At 44.8% G+C, this 13,767-nt stretch overlaps 2 protein-coding genes across 9 annotated transcripts in view; one reads left to right on the forward strand and one right to left on the reverse strand.

The window, feature by feature from the left end:
- The window catches only part of LOC5507846 (thrombospondin type-1 domain-containing protein 4), a 41,421-nt gene extending 38,896 nt beyond the window's left edge, over window positions 1-2,525 (forward strand). For all 8 annotated transcript variants that reach the window (XM_048727700.1, XM_048727697.1, XM_048727696.1 and 5 more), the window contains one exon: window positions 304-2,525. In XM_048727700.1, the coding sequence (XP_048583657.1) occupies window positions 304-582 (279 nt within the window). In that variant the 3' untranslated portion in view covers window positions 583-2,525. The remainder of the gene's footprint in view (window positions 1-303) is intronic.
- A 3,967-nt stretch (window positions 2,526-6,492) lies between these two features.
- LOC116614945 lies at window positions 6,493-9,117 on the reverse strand. The gene is made up of 2 exons (XM_032376567.2): window positions 9,003-9,117; window positions 6,493-6,814 (listed from the first exon to the last, which is right to left on the reverse strand). Exons 1-2 carry the CDS (start codon window positions 9,049-9,051, stop codon window positions 6,558-6,560), a joined length of 306 nt encoding a protein of 101 aa, XP_032232458.2. The 5' UTR covers window positions 9,052-9,117; the 3' UTR covers window positions 6,493-6,557.
- Between the last annotated feature and the right edge of the window lie 4,650 nt (window positions 9,118-13,767).

Consider the following 13,767-nt stretch of genomic DNA (forward strand, 5'->3'; position numbering starts at 1 on the left):
GACTAAATGTACAGCGTTAAAACCATACTGTACAAAAAATGAAAAAATGACAGATTTGTGTGATAACGAGGGAGTCATAAAGAAAATTATAGCCTTATGTTTGGTCTAGTTTTCTTAGCATTCGCCAAAATGTGACAGTTCGCCGGTAAAAAGCCGCCATTTTAAAACAAAAAGGCTGGTTTAACCGCGCGGTACTGGAACTAGTCTTGCGTTTTTCAGCACTGGCAAGACAGGCTAGGTGCGTGCGACTGCACCTCATGTCAATAGCAAACTATGTTTATGTCCTCCCTGTCACTTCTCCAGTGTTCTACAACTTGCGGTGGTGGGAGTCAACACCGGATAGTCATGTGTCTAAATGACCAGGGAAAACGGGTCGGCGGCTGCGAAGTCTCGAAGAAACCGCTTCATTGGCAAAGATGTAACACTCAGAACTGTCCGAGAAGTCGATGGAGAAGACCGGACAAGTCGAAGGATTCATGCAAGGATGAAAGCAAAGGCATGTGTATGATTGTGGTACAGGCGCGGTTCTGTACAATCAAGAGCTATCGAGAACGCTGCTGCGAGAGCTGTAAAAACCTATGATGGAGCCTTGTTTAAAAGAGCGTGAGAAAAACGATACCTCCCAAGATTGAATACGGGGATGTCACGCTGTACGTTTAATGATCAAGAGTAAGGAACTTAGATAATTATACGTTTATATATATACGTTAAATTACAGTCCCAGATTTCTTCCTGGGAGAACTAGATTACTCCAGAGTGCTCGCCCTGGAATTTTTTTCCAAGCACAGAAAAAATAAAAACGAAAATTTTTTATTTACCTCTTGGGAATTGGTACTAAAATACATCACATACCGGTCAAATGCCCTTCTCCTTGAATCACACAACTCGATCGTCATATTGTGTTGTTTTTAATGGAATGGAACATGACATATTTTAGAACCAGTAGTACCAAATTATTGGGAGAAAGACGCCCATCCCCTTCCCTGAGAGAAGCTGCTACGAGCACCGTGAAAAGCGCTTAGTTAACCCTGCTATATGGGTCCCACTCAAGAGTGAACCCTGCTATATGGGCCCCACTTAAGAGTAAACCCTGCTATATGGGCCCCACTCTAGAGTGAACCCTATTATATGGGTCCCACTTAAGAGTGAACCCTGCTATATGGGCCCTACTTAAGAGTGAACCCTGCTATATGGGCCCCACTCAAGAGTGAACCCTATTATATGGGTCCCACTTAAGAGTGAACCCTGCTATATGGGCCCCACTCAAGAGTGAACCCTATTATATGGGCCCCACTTAAGAGTGAACCCTGCTATATGGGCCCCACTTAAGAGTGAACCCTGCTATATGGGCCCAACTTAAGAGTGAACCCTGCTATATGGGCACCACTCAAGAGTGAACCCTGCTATATGGGCCCCACTTAAGAGTGAACCCTGCTATATGGGCCCAACTTAAGAGTGAACCCTGCTATATGGGCACCACTCAAGAGTGAACCCTGCTATATGGGCCCCACTCAAGAGTGAACCCTGCTATATGGGCCCCACTCAAGAGTGAACCCTGCTATATGTGCCCCACTTAAGAGTGAACCCTGCTATATGGGGAAATCGAAAATACCGGCTTTTGACAACTTAAAGAAAGAATGCCAAGAGGGGGAATGGAGAAGAGGGGGGAGGGGAGGGAAGGGAAGGGCTGTCCTTACCTAGGCACGTGCCTACCACGTGCAGCCTTCTGTTGCTAGCCGGCATTTGTGGATTATTCGGAAATGTTTTGTTTTCGAATATTGGGAATCCTGTGAGGGTGCGAAGATACAAAAAAAAAATGTTTCTTCGAACTCTCGCCACAACACAATTCGGCCCTCGTGCACGCCAAAGGATTCCCGATATTCCAAAACAAAACATTTCCGAATAAGTCGGTTAGATGGCTACATCTTGTTGTTAAAGGAAGAGCATCCATAATATGAGTTTGTGGATAACAAACATATGGTGAGGCTTATAAACATTATAAATCTATATACACACAGATAGAAACTATGTATGCGCGAGAGGATCAACCCTAATATGTATTACTGCAGCATGACGTCAATGACAGAGCAATGTATTACAAGACGAAGTATCTAGAAAGTTGCCTATCTTAGGGCCCCCAAATGGTCTTTGGCGAGCACTTACGAGCAACCCGTTTTTTATGCGAGACCGAGCATTTTTAGGCGAAAAAAAAAATGCGCGAGCATGCGAGCACGGCGGAAAAAAATTGCGCGAACATGCGAGCGTTAGCCGAACTGCGAGCACATGGAAATTTCGGGGGACCATTCGGGGGCCCTTATTTTGAAGGCAAAGAGCTGTCATATGGTGGTGGGAACATGTAAACACAGTGAAATGTACCCTCTCTACACACTGGACCTATATTAATACTATATATTACCAATAAGAACATTATATTATATTACAACATATTTTGGTTTTGTACTTATAATTATATGACAGGGAGGAAAGTTAAAAGATGTATATTAAAAGTAGTTGTTTTTATTGTACACTCAATGTTGTCTTTACTACCGCCTATGTCTTCGCCATACCTTTGCCCAAATCGAATCACCGTGAAGGCAGAATTGGCAAGCGAAATTTATCTTTGCCCAAATCAAACGAATGATCGCGAAAAGCCGATCGCACTACAGTGGAACCACAACACAGACACCTTTGGGTCTGCTTTTATAATGGGTTGTGGGCCTGATAGGAAATTGGGAGAAATGTGGGGGATATTTTGAGAAATGTGGGGAGAATTGGGAGGAATGTGGGGAGAGTTGGGAGAAATGTGGGGAGAATTGGGAGGAATGTGGAGCTTAAGTGTCCTCGAGCACGACGAGGCACAGGAAGTCCGAAATAAAAGAACTGTTGTGTAGAGGGGAAGCTCAGTCAGTTAAAGCACCCCACCACCACCACCACCAGAATTGAAAAAAGCTTAATCTCGTAAAACCTCACTCATATTAACAATTTCCTGTGTCTAGATTTTTCTACTGCAAGTCTAAAGCAAGGTGCGGGAAACCTGAATTATTTAGAAACATTCAAACACAATCTTCTTTCATATAGAATGAATAATGAATCAAAACCTCACGATATTTATTATCACGCATCGGGGTAGTAGCTCGAATTACACAACGTAACTTGACCGGGTTATCTAACAAAATACGTTCCTATCGCCCTTGTAAAATCCCCGTTCATTCAATCATGCTAAGCGGTAAATCTGATAGGCGCATGCTCAGTTACACAGGCCTGTGTTGCAGCAGTTGATGATCTTACATGGATGTTCTTTTCCTGCGCAGAACTCGTGACATGGTGCGGCCTGTGCGCATGTGTGCCTAAAGAGGGTCGTTGCCTCCTGAGGGGTTTCCTTGACTATCATACAGTAATACCGGCCTCACACTCAACAACTTTTTGCTTGGCCACTGGTGACACTTCAAACAAAGCCCTGAAATTTTATATTTTATATCTGATATTAGACGTACTTTTTTATTTTATTCAAATATAGTCTTTCAAAGATACAGATACTAAACATGTTTTCAGACTTGAGTATGACATCGAACTTCATTTCCTATTCTTTTTTCCACTTAAAATTGGAAGACAAATTATTCGAAGAAATATTGAAAAAAAAATTTCATTTAGCAATTTTATAGCTTTCCCAATAAGCCGATGGAAATGGATGCTTTATCGCACTTTGACCATGACTAGAAGGACATGGTTTAGAAACCCGGCGCACTCCAAAGAACATAAACAATAGGCGCTCTCTGATGTGGAACAATCCTCTGACGTGATCACGAACGTGCACAATGTCCAGTCAATCTAGTGTTTAACCTAGAAGTAAATGCAACACAAGTAATTTCGGTCTTAAATGATAGAGAGAATCCCCTCATTAACTTCCCAAAAGTTCTCCAAAGTTTTCGTGGGGGAACATCTCCAAATTTTCGACCAATTTTTCGCCATTTTACCACAGGGTAACCAATTGTCACACTTTATTAAATAGATACTAACTGAGATTGCACAGTAATTATATCGATTGAATATATGAATATTTGATACAAAATTTGAATGAACTTTTCCAAAAACAAACTTCCTTATTGCACATCATTTTTTCTTTCTCTTCTCCACAGGGTACCCAACAACAATAAGATTACGACACTAACCTTCGCTGTTTTTCGACCGGGGTCCGTAGCGCTACCTGACATATAGAGACGTGACATATAGGGACGTTCCTCAAAATTACCTACACGAACGCAAATATCAAGCAACTGAGCGCCTGACTTATAGGGGCGTTAGGAATACGAGTCCGTGGTAAACAAGGGGGAACACAATGACCAATTTAGTCTTTGTGGGAGGGTAGGGTGGGTGACAAAAGTACACATGACCTATACGGACGCTCATAACAAGCAACTAAGCGCCTGACTTATAGGGGCGTTAGGAATACGAGTCCGTGGGAGACAAGGGGAACCACACGAAAACGAAAAAAATATGAAATCATGTTTTTACTTACCTGCGAAGGTTACATCCAAATAGACAGTGGGACAATACCAAAGCGGGAAAATTATCATAGGATACAGCGACCTTGAGAACTCAACCATAGCACGCAAAAATGCAAAATCTATGATACATTGCAGTGGTTAATAGTTAACCTGAGAAGTGAAACCAACACACTTCGATCACAGTCTATCGAGGACGCGAGTTTGAACTGTTCAGTCAAGTCAAGCAAGCGTTAGCGTTTGCTGTTTTAATGTTTCAATGGGCATTACCTTTTTTTTTATTTTGCATGGCAAAGTGTGTCTCAGCCTCTATCAAATTCAAGACAGAAAGGTGTTTTTGTTATTATTGCTTTTTACACGACAGGGTACCCTGTGGCAAAATTTAAAAAGAAAGCCAAATTTAAACAATGTTCCCCCAAGAGAACTTTGGAGAACTTTTGGGATGTTGTAAAGAATGTTTTTTTTTTTTTTGGCAAGGCTATAGATTTGGGTAGATTAACTAAGAGCCGTGTATATTTTTTGTGCAGAGTGCTGCTACAATTCAATAGTGAGTAGAGCTCGATCAAACAAACTCGGTGAGCTTTCACGGCAAATATATAATATACTGAATTTTTTTTCTAAAGATCGAAGTGCGCTATTGATTCAAATAACAACGGTTCTTCGTTGACTCCATATAATCTCTTGTACTTTACACTGGACATTGTCAAATAACGTCTCTTTGAAGTTCGCCGGGTTTCCCAACCTGTCCATTCTACTAACTATGTTTTGACAAAATACCAATATCAATGACAAATGGCGGCTATCAGAGACCCTTTAAAATAGCTTTAATTGTTTTCAGAACATAATCTTTATGTTTCAACAATCCAAATTTTAAAACAGCTACGTTTCTTGCATTTTTAACTCAATTTTAGGAAATAATGATTAACCACGCTCAACTAAACGTGAGGTAATTCGGCAACCAAATAAAACGCTAATAGCTGTTGTAATAAGGTCATAGCTGTTGTAATAACTGAGTATAGACTTTAAAAAAATAATTTGAACTGTACAGCATATACTTAGCGCAAGAAACGCGACGATGCTTTTCATAGCTATTCTAATAACTAGTATAGATGCACTAGATAAAATAGATTTGTTCAACACAACTTGAGCATGGCACATGCGAGAAAGATTTCAGAGCTCTTGAAAGGTCTGTTAGAAACGCGCCCTCAAAAAGACTCACCAAAAGACGCACAAACTGAGCTCGAAAAACGCGACGAGGCTTTTCATAACAAGCGAGGGTGAACCCGCCTTTAAAAGAGAACTACCCTTGTACAGCACGAACTAAGCACGTGAATTGCTTCCAGCTTTTCACGACTGTTGTGAGGATCAGTGTGAACTCACCCTGTGCAATGCACATGCTAAGCACGACAAACGCGACGAGAGTGTTCATAGCTATTTTACGAAAACTGCTTCTCGCTTCTTTGCAGTAACACGTTCTCGAAAAAACTGAAAAGAATAGTTTAACAACCGGCAATGTGTCCCTCCACAGCCACCTTATTGTTTTTTAATAAACGATACAGTGGGGTTTGGATTATACCTAATCTGTCATTTGTTTTCAAACGCCTGTGATAGTCTTCGCCATAACTTTGCTGAAATCAAATCATCATGAAGGCAGAGTTCGCAAAGGTAATAAATTTGCCGAATTCGAACGAATGAACGCAAAAAAAGAAGAACCTAGTAGTACCACAGTAGAACCTCAAACACAGACACCTTTGGGTCTTTGCGCCAGTTCAATAATAGGGTGTACTGATAAGAAATATGGGGAACATTGGGAGAAACGTTGTGAGAGTTGGGAGAAATGTGGGGCGAACTTGGAGAATTGTCTAAATTTTTCAATTGCAAGTTTGAAACAAGCTTGCGCGGACAACCTGTATTTAGAAACATTAAAACGCAGTCTTCTTTTAAGAAAATTTCGTACAGAATTTGAATATAGAATCAAAACCTCACGATACACACTGAATCCCCGTTTATTTAATCACAATTGACATGCTCAGCGGTCCCTATGAAGGCGCATGCTCAGTTACACAGGTCTGTATTGCAGCAGTTCATGGTCTCACATGGATGTTCTTTTCCTACGCAGAACTCGTGACAGGGTACGGCCTGTGCGCATGTGTGCCTGAAGTAGGTCGCTGCCTTCTGTCCTTTGGGCGCTAAAGGGGTTTCCTCGACTGTCATACAGTAATAGCCCGCCTCACACTCGACAACTTTTTGCTTGGCCAAGCACTCTTCCATAGAAGCCGACGCTGGGCACTCGTGACACTTCAAACAAAACCCTGAAATTTTATGTTTGTCTGATTTTAGGCATACTTTTTCATTGATCATATTTTTTTAAAGATACAGACAGTAGCGAAAACTTGTGTTTAGACATCGTTATGGCATCGAACGTTCATTTCGTTATATCCCACTTTAAAGAGCCCTTGTGAGCCAAACCTTTGATATTGTTTTCATTTAAAATTAAAGACAACTAATTTGAACAAATTTAGAAATAACTAACTTTATTCTATATTTATGCTTTATGTTATAGGTTCCCCTAATAAGCCCATGGAAATAGATGCTTCCTTGCGCTTGGTATCTTGCTACAATGACAAAATGGCGACATACAGAGACCTTATTAAAAACACATATAGCAGACATAATTGTTATTTTATTTAACAATCCAACTTTTAACAGCTACGTTTCTTGCATTTTTTAATAAGCTTTGAGAATAAGTAAACAGGCTCAACTAAAAGCGGGGGAATTCAAGAAAAAAAGTTGTGTGTGGGAGTATTATCGCAAAAAGAGTTTTAACTCACTCGTTTTTACGTCACTGCGTTTTACCGCAGGATAAAATATAACGTGTCTGCTTGCTGCATGCAAAGTCCAAGCCTTTTTTTGCCGCAATAAAAAATCATTCTCGTTCCTAGAGCCCGTGACTCTTTTGATAGCCAGCAGGTTCCCCTGTTTTGATCAATATGGTGTGTCCTAGATACTGACCCTATATTCAACTCAACCTAACCATATTGATGGCTTCATAAACTACTAACTTCCTTTTTGACAGAAGGCCACAAAACACCGCGGGCTCTAAGAACGAGATGGAAGAATTACTTGAATCAAAATCACACTTCAATGGCTTCGGGAATAATACGTGATTGATCAGAGGACCTAGGAACAAACCCATTCGTCGCAATACAAGCTGTTTTGTCGGGTGGAAAAAAAGGCACTCTCCTGCATTTTGCAATAATATTAATAATAGTAAATTAAGCATTTTTCTTGCTCGTTTAATCTCCCCGCTTTGAGTGATGGGTGCCTAATGTAATACAAGCGAGCGATGTGGTTTTAGTAATAAAAATTCGACATGGCTTAGTTTAAGGAATTTAAGCGAAACAAAAAAGGTTTGATGCATTGAAAAAAATAGTTTATTTGAAAAGTCTCAATTTTTTATTTTTCGTCCTAGCATAATTGCACTATTGTTTTCGGGAACAAAAAAAAATAATTCCCAAACCTTACTTCTAACCTTTTTATTTCCCAGATTATTACAGAAAACACTAAAACAATGTTTAGAAAATGAAATAGAAGATGTTTAGAAACGTTTTCTTCTCAAAAAGCGAGAGTTGGTTAAGTTTAAATTCCCAAAGAAAGTCCATTTTGTTTCTTAGCAACGTTACGTTTTTCTTTTTTTACAAATTGCATATGAGTGGCCCGGCAACCTTCAAAGTGATGAAGAGGTAGAAACCATGGAACGTTTCTTCACTCTATCTATTTTAAATACTTTTAATAAATTTACAATAATTGAATTCGTATTTGCTATCAATAGCCTGAGTGTAAGCGTTGGAGTTTAATATTCGGCAAGAATACCCTGAGCTCGGAGTTGGCCGTAATGTTTGGAAATACGGACGCGGAGAGGGGGGGGGGGGGGGGGGGCGACAGCTCTAATGCCTGCAAGTTGGCTTATGCGCCAAAGACAAAGCTCGCGACTTAAATCGGGTTAATGCGGGTTAATGCGACTTAATGCAGGCTTTCTTCTCTAAAAGTATGATCTTTCCCTTTTTGAAAGGGGCGAGCCTTCTTGAATTTTCTTCGATCAATTTGCTAGCTGTTGGCTTGGCACAAAAATGGCAGCTTGGGTCGCTCAACAAAACTTTGTAATATAAACTCGAATTCAAATTGACAGCACATACTCAGCGCAAGAAACGCGACGAAGGTTTTCATAGCTGTTGTAATAAATAGTATAGACGCGCCTTTAAGATAGATTTGTTAAACACATGCGAGGAAGTTTTTCATAGCTGTTAAAAGGTCAAGTAGAGATGCGCCTTTAAAAAGACTTACCAAAAAGACGCACAAACGAAAAACGCGACTAGGCTTTTTATAATAAGCTAGTGTAAACGCACCTTTAAAAAAGATTTATATTGTTCAATACATACTATAAGCCCGTCAATTTCTTCGAGCTTTTCACGACTGTTGTAATGATCAGTGTGAACTCACCTTGTGCAATGCACATGCTAAGCACGACAAACGCGACGAGAGTATTCATAGCTGTTGTACGAAGACTGCTTTTCGCTTCTTTGCAGTAACACGTTCTCGAAAGACTGAGAGGAATGAGTGGTCTTAACCATGGTTTAACGACCGGCAAGTTGTCCCTATTCAGCCAACTTATTGTTCATAAATCAACGATACAGTTGGGTTTGATTAGCCCTATTCTGTCATTTGTCTATTTCGCGCTTTTTTTGTTCTAATTGGCAAACTTTTGTTATCCCTTTCCCCTGTATTTCTTGTATAACTATTTAAAACACGAGAAGAAGTGTTTTTGTGGATCTAAAATCCTTGGATTGCATTCCACCTGCTTTCTTCTACAATCGGCGTATCTAAGGCCAGTGTCCAGGAATAGTCGACGTGACGACGGGATGGCCCGCTACTTCGATAAGAGTCACTTTACTGGCTATTATAATACCTTGTTGCCTAAGAGGTCTTAGTGAAAACACACAGTATAAAAGCCTCTGCCCTCAAGCATGTTTTTATTCATTCAATTAGTGATTCTTTTATTTGATATTTAAGACACCACTTTTGTTGCTATGTTACTTACAACTGTACAATAGCGAGTCGTTGGGGGGGGGACCGGGTCCGTTCATAGACGAGACTCGCCCCCCCCCCCCCCTCCCCCCCGAGCCTCCCAGCCCCATTTTAGGCTTGGGAGGAGCGCTGGGCCCCTTCGACCCCACCAGCCCCATTTCAGGCTTGGGGTGGCGCGCCGCGCCCCTCCGAGCCCCCCAGCCCCGTTTCAGGCTTGGGAGGCGCGCCGCGCCCCGTCGACCCCCCCAGCCCCACTCCAGGCTTGGGAGGCGCGCCGCGCCACGCCGACCCCCCAGCCCCACTTCAGGCCTGGGAGGTGTTCGGCGCCCCTGCCGACCTCCCCAGCCCCGTTTGAGGCTTGGGAGGCGCCCCGCCGACCCCCCCAACCCCACTTCAGGCTTGGGAGGCGCGCCGCGCCCCGCCGACCCCCCCAGCCCCACTTCAGGCTTGGGAGGTGTTCCGCTCCCCGCCGACCCCCCCAGCCTGCCGGAACGGCAATTCAGGCGGGTAAGGGACTGGGTGGTTTCATAGAACGGGCTACGAGCCCCCCAGCCCCGTCTCATGCAGATGAGGCCCCGCGTAGATAAATAATTAGCAATCATCAATCTACGTCGGGCAGGGTTCGCGTAGATAAATAATTAGCAATCATCAATCTACGTCGGGCGGGTTTCGCGTAGATAAATAATTAGCAATCATCAATCTACGTCGGGCGGGGTTCGCGTAGATAAATAATTAGCAATCATCAATCTACGGCAGGACCGGGGCCTTTCATAGAAACGAGAGGGACCCGCGCCCTCTCGCCCCCCCAGCCCGTTCTCCGTTGTTTTTTGTATGCCTAGCACTTCGCGGCATGCCCAACGCCAGCGCTTGCCGTTCCGGCGGCGGTATACCGTCTGGGGGCCTCGTGGGAGAGGGGTCGCTTAAAGCGTTTGCTTTTCAGCCTGCTAAAAAAGCGCCTAGCTTTAGGCGCTTTTTTAGGCGCCGCGCAAAGCGCTGGGGGTGGCAGTCAATAATAAATGTCAGTCCAAAATGAAAATGGACTAGTCAAAAATGAAACCAAACCAGTCCATATTCGTTTTTAACTAGTTTAAGTAGTGGGGTTAGGGTTAGTTTAAGTAGTGGGGTTAGGGTTAGTTTAAGTAGTGGGGCTAGGGTTAGTTTAAGTAGTAGGGTTAGGGTTAGTTTAAGTAGTGGGGTTAGGGTTAGTTTAAATAGTAGGATTAGGGTTAGTTTAAGTAGTAGGGTTAGGGTTAGTTTAAGTAGTGGGGTTAGGGTTAGTTTAAATAGTAGGATTAGGGTTAGTTTAAGTAGTAGGGTTAGGGTTAGTTTAAGTAGTGGGGTTAGGGTTAGTTTAAGTAGGAGGGTTAGGGTTAGTTTAAGTAGGGGGGTTAGGGTTAGTTTAAGTAGTGGGGCTAGGGTTAGTTTAAGTAGTAGGGTTAGGGTTAGTTTAAATAGTAGGATTAGGGCTAGTTTAAGTAGTAGGGTTAGGGTTATTTGAAGTAAAAAAATAGAACTAGCGACTAACAAAGGCGACGAAAACAAACACAATTTGATGACATCAGCTTTAATCGTTGTGAATACAGAAATCTAATAATAAGTGGTACTGTCGTTCTACTCATTCATACAGCCATTACAGTCATGTGGGTTATTGAAGGTGCGCCATCTTTGACGCTCTCGTAAGGGAGACCTCTGTGGTATAGTCAAAGACTATGTTCGGCTGGACATTTTTGTTCAATCTATTCAGGGAAATTAATGAATCAATCACACCAAATTTAGTGACAATTCTTGCATTGTCATTTGCTTTCTCTATTATCTTAGCAAGAAGGGAGTTTGGATAGCATTCGAAGGATGAAGTGCGGAAGAGGTTACTGCAGGTGGTTAAAGGTCGGCCATGCAAACACATGCGGCCAGAGGTGCATGGACACCTCTGCCTCCAAAGGCTCCGTAAGGGCAGCCCCCTTCCCGTGCCGTTCAGGATCTGCGGCATAGGGACGCAGTCGGAGACGCGGTTGTGCCGCCCCTGCGGAGCGAATCGTGTAGGGCAGAGGATGCTCGGCACCAAGAGGCGCGCTCGGGACTGGTTCGCACTCGTCCTGTCTGATATCGCGGCCCGCGATACGGGCAATTAGAGACTGGGTGGCACAAGGCATACCCAAACACTCGCCCCGCCGGCTGCGATACGGGCAATTAGAGACTGGGTGGCACAGGGCATACCCAAACACTCGTCCTGTCTGGCACCGCAGCCCGCGATACGGGCAATTAGAGACTGGGTGGCACAAGGCATACCCAAACATGGACGCCTACATAAAGGAGGTTCTTAATAGCATGCCTGACAAAGAGGCGCCTGCCGTACTAGCAGGGCTGGTCCAGAACATCCTGGACGAGAACATCCCCGACGATGTCAAACACAAGCTGCTTAAGCCGCTCGTACCGGCGAAAGCGTGGACAGAGGAAGTCTGGCGCGAGTTCGACCCTTTGCTGGAGTCAAAGGGCCCAGAGGGCTAAGACCCCGAGAAGTACTATTCTCTCTTCGTCGGCGGCGCCCATCTTCGGTTCCCAAGCGTGGATGCCACTCTTCGGGGCCAAGACATAAGCGCCGGTGTTTACCAGGAGATACGAGACCTCGGTGGAGCAGGTGTCATTGCTCTAAAGCCGGTTATGCGGGGGCCTGATATTAATGACGATGGCTCGGTGTGGTGGGTCTCGCACGAGCGAGAGTCTATGCGGGCAAACGCAGTGTTGCCACCGGTGCTTGAGATGGTAGACCCCGACCGGCGTTACAGACTCTTTACGGTCGTTGGTAAGGCCCCTGCAGAGCCATTGGCGCCAATCACAGAGGAGGAAGGGCGCTCGGAGCACAAGATTGGTGGGTCATTAGTCAAAAGAGGGGGCCAAATTGCAGTCGGCACCCTGGAAGGCATCGATGCGGGTATTTGGGAGAAAGGACGAGAGTACCTCGTCTACGTGAGATACGAGCTTCGCCCTTTACCTGAGCAAAATGGTGAGCCTTGGCCAATGTTTATGCGAGAGGGAGGTGACACCTTCGCTAACTGTGTTGTGAGTTATGTTGCCGACTTCTTGAGGAACTGCGGCACCTCGCGCTCCCTCGGTCTAACCAAGACACGAGGCAGGATCCTCGAGCGATTTGACAAGAAGCTGGGCACTACGGGATGCACCAAAGAAAACCTCTTTGAGATGGAAAAGAAGCTCGAGGTAAAGCTGGTAGTAAACTCGGGGAAGTACAAGACTAAGGCGAGGGTCACTATCCCTTGCCACAATAACCACGCCTGGGCGGAGTTTCCGACCGAACCACCTGCGATCACGAGCGTCCACGGCCTAGACTTCGAGGCTGAGGGGGAGCTTCGTTCGTTATGTCAGGAGAAGGCAGCGCTTCGCGCTACCAGTGCCGCCACAAAAACGCGCGAGGCAAAAGTGCGAGAGGTGCTCATTCGCTTTATAAACAGGGAGATCCCCAGAAGCACGAGGATCTGGCTGTGCGGGCGAGTTATAGTCACGCACGAAGGCAAACTGTACCGATCTGGACAGGACGGAGCGGCTATCGACAGGGCGTTTACAGACGAGACAGGACATGATCCTCAATGGCTCCCTGATGATCACCCAGCCTACCAAGGGTACACCGAAGCTACGCACTCGATGGGCGGCGCAATAGGGTATCGATTCAAGAGGTGCCAACGCCTCTTAAATACATGGACGTCTTGCGAGCGGCGCAGGTTAGTCCAAAGTGTGGAATAGCAAGGAAAACTTAGGGGCGCAGCCTCATGCGCACATCGACATGCGTGCGGCGTACCTAGGATGCGAGGACAGTGTCTCCAGGCGGCGCCTCGGACGCCATTGATTTGGTACGGAAATACGGCTTCCCTACCAACGTGTATCGTATCGCGGATGTTGTGGGACGGCCATTGAGCGAGGTTCTTCAACTAACCGGGGCCATTCAGCTGACCGAGTGGGAGTTCTCTGCGGCCTGCCACCCCTACACTTCCGGGAGGGTAGGGCAGCACTTGGAACAAAACGAGGGCTGGATCACCACGCCAGAGCTCAAGGACCTGTTAGACTCGGGTGACCTCGTCATGGCCACGGCGAGGGAGGTGTTGTATAGCGTCGGAAAAAAGGGCTCCATCAAGTTCTCCCACTCCATCGCGTGCCATCCCGGCGGCGAAGA

The sequence above is a fragment of the Nematostella vectensis genome, chromosome 5 (assembly GCF_932526225.1).
Source record: "Nematostella vectensis chromosome 5, jaNemVect1.1, whole genome shotgun sequence".
Taxonomy (NCBI): domain Eukaryota; kingdom Metazoa; phylum Cnidaria; class Anthozoa; order Actiniaria; family Edwardsiidae; genus Nematostella; species Nematostella vectensis.